At 43.9% G+C, this 12185-nt stretch overlaps 1 protein-coding gene across 1 annotated transcript in view; it reads left to right on the top strand.

Moving 5' to 3' along the window:
- Positions 1 to 12185, top strand: part of LOC110528967 (rho guanine nucleotide exchange factor 10-like protein) — a 153408-nt gene that overhangs the window by 16990 nt on the left and 124233 nt on the right. The window contains 2 exon segments of the mRNA XM_036983546.1: positions 2242 to 2357; positions 10343 to 10470. Of these exon segments, the coding sequence (XP_036839441.1) occupies positions 2242 to 2357; positions 10343 to 10470 (244 nt within the window).

Here is a 12185-nt window from a genome sequence, read left to right as displayed (position 1 = left end):
GGCCCTCCTTGGTTGGGGACAGAAGTACCAGATCATCAGTAGACATTTGACTTCAGATTCTCTCTCTTTTGCTCGCTTTCTGCTAACTCTTTCGCTCTCTATATCTCTCTCTATATCTCTCTCTATTGCTCTCTCTCTCTCTCTACTGACTTTTGATTACCAGGATGGTTCATTTTAGAATTTAGCATGGGCCCAATGCAAGCCATCCCCTAAATCATGCCTTTCCAGGTATCTTCCTCTGTGCATCTGCTGTGCATCTTCCTCTGTGCATCTATTGTTCCCCAGCCTGCCACTGCCACGTCTATTTATAGTTCCCCTTCCCTTGGGGGGGGGGGGGTGGGGGGGGGGGGTCCGGCCTAAATCCCACAGCTTGGCGAGAAATGGGCTCATTTTTCATCTCCTGCAGGCCCTGATGGCCTTCCTTATTGATGGAGAAGGCTGGCCTTCTGGGAACTACAGGGATCTCTCAACTCTCTCTCTCTCTCTCAACTCTCTCTCTCTCAACTCTCTCTCTCTCTCTCTCTCTCTCTCTCTCTCTCTCTCTCTCTCTCTGTCCCTCTATTGTGCAGAGACACAGGTGGGCAACTGTTTTGTATCCCCACTGTCTGGTCTTGTGCCATCCCCATGTACCCACACACAGGCTTACCTTCTCCCTGCCACCATTACAGAGTTTTTTTGTTTATACTGATACTGACACGAGACTGCGATGCAAAGCAATGCTACACTGAATCTATGCTTCATCTACATGCAGTGAGCTGGTGTCCAGGTTTGGATGGGGATTAGTCTGTGGCTTTGGTACAGATTTGATATATTGTGGATTTGGAAGCAGTGGCTGCTGTAAATTCCCTCAGGTTAGTTCCCAGAGCTGGATACAGCACCAGCTGGACTATATGCTGAGGATGAAGATTCCTGCTGGCTGTTGTTACATGAAGCGGCTGCCTCTGGGAGGAAGGGCAGGGGCCCCTGTGGGCTCAGCCCTGCCTTGCTGCTTCGTGCCAGTGTGAATGACCGTGTCTGAGTGTGAAAACCAATCCCGCCACACCAACGGGATTACGCTGGATTACAACTCAGCACATTCACCTCTGGGGCTGGGGCCAACTCTAGGCAGGCGGGGACACAGCGGACCTGTGTGCCAGCGAATCCCAAAGCCCCACAGCTACAGGGAAGCCATTGTTTACAGAGACTCACGGCAGGCACACCTCTTTATATTCAGATGTGTCTGCTATTGATCGTGTCTCACAGATGTCAGATGTCTGTGCCCGTCTGTGTGAGAGATCCCATTAAATCAGTGAAGGCTGGTGGGAGTAGTTACAGGAGGATGGGCTCATTGTAATGGCTGGAATGGAATAAATGGAGCGGAGTTCAACGTAGTTTCCATATAGTTGCTTTTGATACCGTTCCATTTATTCCATTCCATCCATTACAATGAGCCTGTCCTCCTATAGCTCCGCTCGCCAGCCTCCTCTGCACTAAAGGCTTAAAGGTTACAAAGGCTCTCTTAAGAGAACAATAACTGCCTCTCTCCACTCTCTGACTATTTGTCGATACATCCACACAGCCACCCCCTGGCTTCACACAGCCACTAGATTCCCACAAAGGGCCATGCTTCCGTTACCTGCCTTGTGCCAAGCCGGACTGCTACTTGATTATGTGGTTGTGATGACAGCACAGGACAACGCTACAGCTACATCTTGCTGCAACATTGAATTGTGTTGTGCTCCTGGAGCCTTGTGTAGAGATGTGGACCAGGGCATTAGGGAGGCTGGCAGTGAGAGGTAGAGCTATTGATTCCCTGAGGTTGGAGAGGTAGACTTTAAAGAGTGTGCTTCAAAATCGATTGGTGAATCTCACGTCTAATGAGACACCTGCATTCCTTTTGTTTGGGAAAAGGGCATCATATAGCTCCAAATGGCCTCTCTCTATCTGCTTTTTAGTTATACATTCAGACTCCCGACTTCATTCAGACTGTTCAACAAATAATGGTGGTGATCGATCCATCACACATTGAACTCCTTTCTCAGTGGAACCAGAGTTCAACAAGTGCAAGTTTTCTTTATCACTTCCACTAGTTTTGTAGTTCAGGAAAGTCTCAAAATGCAGTTCCATTTGGGGATTGTTGTTTGACCTTGAGATGTTTCATGTCTTTAGGAGACAAGCATTGATGTGTGTGACATGTTAACTGGTGTAACCTGTTGATGTGTGCACTGTAGTGTGACAGGCTGTGTTGTGTGTTGACGACAGGGAAAGTGATCCTGGGTCCTCCACGGCTTTACCAGGAACTCCTGGACCTGCAGCACGACTTGTCTGTGGTGGAGGAGGTCACACTACTGGTGGGAACACTACAGGGGACATACCAGGTACACCCCAGCCCACTACTTACTATGTAACACCACCCCACTACATACTATATGACACCACCCCACTACTTACTATGTAACACCACCCCACTACTTACTAAATAACACCACCCCACTACTTAGTATATAACACCACCCCACTACGTACTATATAACACCACCCCATCCACTACTTACTATATAACACCACTCCGCACCACTACTTAATATATAACACCACCCCACTACTTAGTATATAACACCACCCCACTACGTACTATATAACACCACCCCATCCACTACTTACTATATAACACCACTCCGCCCCACTACTTAATATATAACACCAGCCCACTACTTACTATATAACCCCACTCCACCCAACTACTTACAATATAACACCACCCCACCCCACTACTTACAATATAACACCACCCCACCCCAATACTTACTATATAACACCACCCCACCCCAATACTTACTATATAACACCACCCAACTACTTACTATATAACACCACTCCACCCCACTACTTACAATTTAACACCACCCCACTATTTACTATATAAAACCAGCCCACCCATCTACTTACTATATAACACCACCCCACTATTTACTATATAACCCCACCTCACTACTTACTACATAACACCAGCCCACCCCACTACTTACTATGTAACACTAGCCCACCCAACAACTTACCATATACTACCACCCCACTATTTACTATATAACACCAGCCCTCCCCACTACTTACTATATAACATCACCCCACTACTTACTATGTAAAACCACCCCACCCAACTACTTACTATATAACACCACCCCACCACACTAATTACTATAAAACACCACCCCACCACACTACTTACTATATAACACCACCCCACCACACTACTTACTATATAACACCACTCCGCCCCACTACTTAATATATAACACCAGCCCACTACTTACTATATAACCCCACTCCACCCAACTACTTACAATATAACACCACCCCACCCCACTACTTACAATATAACACCACCCCACCCCAATACTTACTATATAACACCACCCCACCCCAATACTTACTATATAACACCACCCAACTACTTACTATATAACACCACTCCACCCCACTACTTACAATTTAACACCACCCCACTATTTACTATATAAAACCAGCCCACCCATCTACTTACTATATAACACCACCCCACTATTTACTATATAACCCCACCTCACTACTTACTACATAACACCAGCCCACCCCACTACTTACAATTTAACACCACCCCACTATTTACTATATAACACCACCCCACCCCAATACTTACTATATAACACCACCCAACTACTTACTATATAACACCACTCCACCCCACTACTTACAATTTAACACCACCCCACTATTTACTATATAAAACCAGCCCACCCATCTACTTACTATATAACACCACCCCACTATTTACTATTTAACCCCACCTCACTACTTACTACATAACACCAGCCCACCCCACTACTTACTATGTAACACTAGCCCACCCAACAACGTACCATATACTACCACCCCACTATTTACTATATAACACCAGCCCTCCCCACTACTTACTATATAACACCACCCCACTACTTACTATATAACACCACCCCACCCTACTACTTACTATAAAACACCACCCCACCCACTTCGTACTATATAACATCACCCCACTACTTACTATGTAAAACCACCCCACCCAACTACTTACTATATAACACCACCCCACCACACTAATTACTATATAACTCCACCCCACCACACTACTTACTATATAACACCACCCCACCACACTACTTACTATATAACACCAACCTACTACTTACTATATAACACTAGCCCACCCCACTACTTACTATATAACACCATCCCACTACGTACTGCATAACACTAGCCCACCACCCTACTTACTATATAACACCACCCCACCACACTACTTACTATATAACACCAACCCACTACTTACTATATAACACTAGCCCACCCCACTACTTACTATATAACACCACTCCACCCCACTACTTACTATGTAACACTAGCCCACCCCACTACTTACTATAAAACACCACCCCACCCACTTCGTACTATATAACATCACCCCACTACTTACTATGTAAAACCACCCCACCCAACTACTTACTATATAACACCACCCCACCACACTAATTACTATATAACACCACCCCACCACACTACTTACTATATAACACCACCCCACCACACTACTTACTATATAACACCAACCCACTACTTACTATATAACACTAGCCCACCCCACTACTTACTATATAACACCATCCCACTACGTACTGTATAACACTAGCCCACCACCCTACTTACTATATAACACCACCCCACCACACTACTTACTATATAACACCAACCCACTACTTACTATATAACACTAGCCCACCCCACTACTTACTATAAAACACCACCCCACCCACTTCGTACTATATAACATCACCCCACTACTTACTATGTAAAACCACCCCACCCAACTACTTACTATATAACACCACCCCACCACACTAATTACTATATAACACCACCCCACCACACTACTTACTATATAACACCACCCCACCACACTACTTACTATATAACACCAACCCACTACTTACTATATAACACTAGCCCACCCCACTACTTACTATATAACACCATCCCACTACGTACTGTATAACACTAGCCCACCACCCTACTTACTATATAACACCACCCCACCACACTACTTACTATATAACACCAACCCACTACTTACTATATAACACTAGCCCACCCCACTACTTACTATATAACACCACTCCACCCCACTACTTATTATGTAACACAAGCCCACTACTTACTATATGACACCACTCCACCCCACTACTTACTGTATAACCCCACCCCACTACTTACTATATAACACCACCCGACCCAAATACTTAATATATAACACCACCCCACTACTTACTATATAACATCACGCAAATACGTACTGTATAACACATCCCACCCCACTACTTACTATTTAACCCCACCTCCCTACTTACTATATAACATCAGCCCACTACTTACTATTTAACCTCACCCCACTACTTACTATATGACCCCACTACTTACTATGTGACACCACTCCACCCCACTACTTACTATATAACACCACTCCACCCCACTACTTACTATATGACACCACTCCACTCCACTACTTACTATATAGCACCACTCAACCCCACTACTTACTATATAACACCATCCCACTTCTTACTATGTAACACCACTCCATCCCACTACTTACTATATAACACCATGTCACTACTTACAATATAACACCATCCCGCTACTTACTATATAACACCAGCCCATCCCACTACTTACTATATAACACCACCCCACTACTTAATATATAACACCACTCCACCCTACTACTTACTATAAAACACCATCCCACTACTTACTATATAACACCAGCCCATCCCACTACTTACTATATAACACTAGCCCACTACTTACTATATAACACCATCCCGCTACTTACTATATAACACCAGCCCATCCCACTACTTACTATATAACACCACCCCACTACTTACTCTATAACACCAGCCCACCCCACTACTTCTGTTTAACACCACCCCACTTCATACTATATAACACCATGCCACTACTTACAATATAACACCATCCCGCTACTTACTATATAACACCAGCCCATCCCACTACTTACTATATAACACCATCCCACTACTTACTATATAACACCACCCCACTAATTACTATGTAACACCACCCCACCCCACTACTTACTATATATCACCATCCCACTACTTACTATCTAACACCACCCCACCCCACTACTTACTATATATCACCATCCCACTTCTTACTAAATAACACCAGCCCATCCCACTACTTACTATATAACACCACTTCACTATTTACTATATAACACCACTTCACTATTTACTATATAACACCACTTCACTATTTACTATATAACACCACTTCACTATTTACTATATAACACCACTTCACTATTTACTATATAACACCAGCCCATCCCACTACTTACTATATAACACCATCCCACTACTTACTATCTAACACCATCCCACTTCTTACTAAATAACACCAGCCCATCCCACTACTTACTATATATCACCATCCCACTACTTACTATCTAACACCATCCCACTTCTTACTAAATAACACCAGCCCATCCCACTACTTACTATATAACACCACTTCACTATTTACTATATAACACCACTTCACTATTTACTATATAACACCACTTCACTATTTACTATATAACACCACTTCACTATTTACTATATAACACCAGCCCATCCCACTACTTACTATATAACACCACTTCACTAATTACGGTGTAACACCACCCCACACCACTACTTAATATATATCACCATCCCACTACTTACTATCTAACACCATCCCACTTCTTACTAAATAACACCAGCCCATCCCACTACTTACAATATAAGACAACACCACTACTTACTATATAACACCACCCCACTACTTACTATATAACACCAGCCCACCCCACTACTTCTATATAACACCAGCCCACTACTTACTATATAACATCCCCCCACTACCTACTATATAACATCCCCCCACTACCTACTATATAACATCCCCCCACTACTTACTATATAACACCACCCCACTACCTACTATATAACACCATCCCACTACCTACTATATAACATCCCCCCACTACCTACTATATAACATCCCCCCACTACCTACTATATAACATCCCCCCACTACCTACTATATAACATCCCCCCACTACTTAATATATAACACCACCCCACTATGTACTATATAACACCACCCCACTACCTACTATATAACATCCCCCCACTACCTACTATATAACATCCCCACATTACCTACTATATTACATCCCCCCACTACTTACTATATAACATCCCCCCCACTACCTACTATATAACATCCCCCCATTACTTACTATATAACATCCCCCCACTACCTACTATATAACATCCCCCCACTACCTACTATATAACATCCCCCCACTACCTACTATATAACATCCCCCCACTACCTACTATATAACATCCCCCCACTACCTACTATATAACATCCCCCCACTACTTACTATATAACATCCCCCCACTACCTACTATATAACATCCCCCCACTACCTACTATATAACATCCCCCCACTACCTACTATATAACATCCCCCCACTACCTACTATATAACACCAGCCCAACCCACTTCTTACTATTTAACACCAGCCCACTACTTACAATATTATTGCATCACCTCATAGCCCATGCTGCCTCCGAGTTACTCACAAAAGCCTACATCCATATTACCTTCTTTAAAAATGTGAACCGTAGCCTGACCTCCAAAAACAATGGTCTTTACTTTAAAGAGATTTAATTTGCAGCTTGACAAATGTTTCATAAAGCTGATATGTCAAAATAATGCTTGCACTCGTAAAGTGATTTATTTCTTCCACAACCCAACTATCTACAGGTCTGAACTTTGAGAACACCGAATGCTTTGATTGGATATTGAAAATGCATGAACAGTGTTATTTTGTTAAATGCAAGGCATTGTACAGCAACAAACATGATAGTTATTCAAATATTATAGAGAGGAAGACATTTGGGGAAATCTATTTCTGGGAACATTCACAATGAAATTCAAAATGGAGAATTGAAATGCAATTAAAATGTGATCTTATAAAAGCTACACATCTTTCTGGAATCACCAATTGATAACAGCATAAATACATTTGATATCCCCATGGGGGATCCTAATAAAATACCAAAAAAATATAAAAAACAGAGAATCAGAGATGTGACAGATTTGAGGGCTATCTCCTGAAGAATGTAGTGCCTCTCTCTCCTGCAGTGAGCTCTGTTGTGTTCAAATCAGGACACCTACCAGTAGCCACAATCACATTAAAGCTACTGTACATAACACAGTCACAGTATACTCCAGCAATCACCAAAGAGCCTCTCAGTGGAAAGGTGGCCTTTTGGATCTCTATTTTTTTAAGGTGGAGTAAAATGGGCTTTACTCCATATTATTGATTTTCACACTCCACCCAGTTATAATATAAATGTCCACCAAACAAATATAGGAAATACTTCTGCATGGCTCATTGACTTCATAAATTGATTTGATTCTTACAGTATGACTGGGGGGACTTAACTGTAAAAGTGGTGTAGGAGATGTAATGTGTATGACGTATTTGATGGTATAAAGTGCTTTGCCGTGGGTTGATGAAAGGGTCTATAAATCAAAGCAGTTTTATGAGGAAGGGGTGGAGGGTTCTTTTCATAGCGAGTGTAAGTAAACTCAGCAAAAAAAGAAACATCCTCTCACTGTCAATACCGTTTATTTTCAGCAAACTTAACATGTCTAAATATTTGTATGAACATAACAAGATTCGACAACTGAGACATAAACTGAGCAAGTTCCACAGATATGTGTCTGAGAGAAATGGAAAAATGTGTCCCTGAACAAAGGGGGGGGGGTCAAAATCAAAAGTAACAGTCAGTATCTGGTGTGGCCACTGCATTAAGCTGCATTAAGTACTGCAGTGCATCTCCTCCTCATGGACTGCACCAGATTTGCCAGTTCTTGCTGTGAGATGTTACCCCACTCTTCCATCAAGGCACCTGCAAGTTCCCGGACATTTCTGGGGGGAATGGCCCTAGCCCTCACTCTCCGATTCAACAGGTCCCAGACGTGCTCAATGGGATTGAGATCCGGGCTCTTCGCTGGCCATGGCAGAACACTGACATTCCTGTCTTGCAGGAAATGACGCACAGAATGAGCAGTATGGCTGGTGGCATTGTCATGCTGGAGGGTCATGTGTCAGGATGAGCCTGCAGGAAGGGTACCACATGAGAGAGGAGGTTGTCTTCCCTGTAATGCACAGCGTTAAGATTGCCTGCAATGACAACCAGCTCAGTCCGATGTTGCTGTGACACACCACCCCAGACCATGACGGACCTTCCACCTCCAAATCAATCCCGCTCCAGAGTACAGGCCTCGGTGTAACGCTCATTCCTTTGATGATAAACGCGAATCTAACCATCTCCCCTGGTGATACAAAATCGCGACTCGTCAGTGAAGAGCACTTTTTGCCAGTCCTGTCTGGTCCAGCGACGGTAGGTTTGTGCCCACAGTCCAGCCTCTCTCAGCCTATTGCGGACAGTCTGAGCACTGATGGAGGGATTGTGCGTTCCTGGTGTAAGTCAGGCAGTTGTTATTTCCAATCTGTACCTGTCCCGCAGGTGTGATGTTCGGATGTATCAATCCTGTGCAGGTGTTGTTACATGTGGTCTGCCACTGCAAAGAGGATCAGCTATCCGTCCTGTCTCCCTATAGTGCTGTCTTAGGCGTCTCACAGTACGGACATTGCAATTTATTGCCCTGGCCAAATCTGCAATCTTCATGCTTCCTTGCAGCATGACTAAGGCATGTTAACGCAGATGAGCAGGGACCCTGGACATCTTTCTTTTGGTGTTTTTCAGAGTCAGTAGAAAGGCCTCTTTAGTGTACTAAGTTTTCATTGCTGTGACCTTAATTGCCTACCGTCTGTAAGCTGTTAGTGTCTTAACGACCATTCCACAGATGCATGTTCATTAATTGTCTATGGTTCATTGAACAAGCATGGGACACAGTGTTTAAACCCTTTACAATGAAGATATGTGAAGTTATTTGGATTTTTACAAATTATCTTTGAAAGACAGGGTCCTGAAAAAGGGAAATATTTTTTTTTGCTGAGTTTATGTCAGTACTGTCCATAAATATAAAGGTGTGATTGCAAGCATGAGATATGAATGTTAGCTTGTGAATGTACACAGAAGTGCATCATGTAGGAGTCGATAGAAGAATATCGTGCACATGGGAGTATGTACTGTAGCTATATTTTCTTGTCACAGCAGAATGTTCTTGTGTGTTTGTGGATCATAGAACCTGAACACGACTGTGGCCCAGGACTGGTGTCTAGCTCTACAGAGACTCATTCGGATCAAGGAGGATCAACTTCAGAGTGCCAACAAGTGCCGCTTACGCCTGCAGGTGCCTGGGAGACCAGACAAGTGAGTATTACATCAATATTACTGGGCCTTGTGTTAAAGTCATACTGTAGTACCACCCAATGTGTAGAATTCATCCATTATCTTCACACTTGTGTGATTTTACGATTTAAAGACGACAAATTGAACTGCAAGGGCTTGTTTTACACTGCCGTCTTGACTCCACAAAATGGGTTGCTGGAGAAATTGCCTCATCCATAACTCGGAAAACAGGCCATCACACTCAACACTAAAAGAGAATGGCCGGTGACAAACATTTTAATGTGCCTGGGCGCTAACGTTATGATGATGCAGGAGCCTGACGTTGCGTTCGCTTAACCTCACTGAGCACATTACCTGGCCTTACGCTCAGCCAGTGTTAAAAGCCTGACACCATCTCTGCCACAGCTGGCTGGCAAATTAGAGGTGTGCACCGCAATTGGTCATTAACTGATCGTTCACATATTCACTTCCTTGAGAACGCAAATGGAATGGCAGCATTTGCCATGTTATTTTCATGGAGTTCCATTCATATTACAGGTATAGCCAGTATTGTGTGTTTTTCATTTGTTCGGACAGAATAAAAAATAAAAAAAAAGCCATTGTAGTTCAGCTCAAGGACACACAGAAAGTGGTCTTTGACTGACAGTTAATTTTGTCATTTTTAGATATTCTAAATCTAAAGGCTCCTTAATGGGAGCTTCTATAATTCTCTCACACTGTGATGAGTCTGAATGTGCTTATCGTAATGTGCTCAAGTGGCTATGGACTCAGCTGAGAGTAGAGGAGGAGGATAGAGAATGAAGACAGATTAGAGTGGGAGTCGTGCTGTGGCTGCTAGTGTGTGGAGGATGAGAGGGGGAGGAGGGGAGTATTATGAGCAGGGAGGGAAAGAGACCTTGATCCACCTCCACAACATAAACGGGGCAAGGCAGGGTGACAGCAGTGAGGGCCTAAATGTACCCATCCAACCTAAAGTGACAGCTTGAGCAGCAGAGCACTGCAGATTGGTACCCATCCCCCCCTCTCTGTGGCGCCACACTGGGCCTGCAGGGCCCAGCTGCTTTCTCAATGTTTGGTGGAGCCAGATGTCATGCATACAAGAAAGTCCCAGCATCCCCGTTGAGGAGTACCACATCCCCTTGGTCCCATTGATAATGTCATGAGCAGCAGCATGGACCAGGGAGGGAGACCCCCGTACCCCATCTCTGTGGGTTGTATCAGATATTGTAACATTATTTGTTTGTAGTAGCCAACAGACCTCATTCTGCCAGACAGAGAAGCAGGTTTCTACAATGTAAAGTGGGGGAAATGCTTTGAGCAAGTAGAGTACTATACAGACCTGGACTCCAGTGTAGAGTGTAGTGATGGTTATAGTATATTGTGAAGAGAGGCATGTGATAAAGTAATAAAGAGAGAGAGAGCTGAGCAGGGTCTGATAGCAGACTAATTGTTGCTGGAGGCTGGGTGGTTGCTTGGCCGGCAGGGCTGGCTGTTGAGGTGGCAGGGCCAGCAGAGTGCCTTAGGGTTTGGGTATGGTGGTGATTGGTGGGGGTTGGGGGGTGACAGTTGGCGCGGTGGGCGCCTCAGCCATTCTGACACGACCCAGGGTGCAATGGTGGCATATTGCAGGAGAGAACAGAGGGTAGACTGGGCACACCTCTCTCTTTCTTTCTCTCTTTTTCTTTCTTTCTCTCTGTGTGTCTCTCTTGTTCTCGGCATCTTGCTCTTTGTGTCTC

The sequence above is a fragment of the Oncorhynchus mykiss genome, chromosome 7 (genome assembly GCF_013265735.2).
Source record: "Oncorhynchus mykiss isolate Arlee chromosome 7, USDA_OmykA_1.1, whole genome shotgun sequence".
Classification (NCBI taxonomy): domain Eukaryota; kingdom Metazoa; phylum Chordata; class Actinopteri; order Salmoniformes; family Salmonidae; genus Oncorhynchus; species Oncorhynchus mykiss.
The sequence above is the reverse complement of the archived record's forward strand: the minus strand, read 5'-3'. Positions and strand labels throughout refer to the sequence as shown.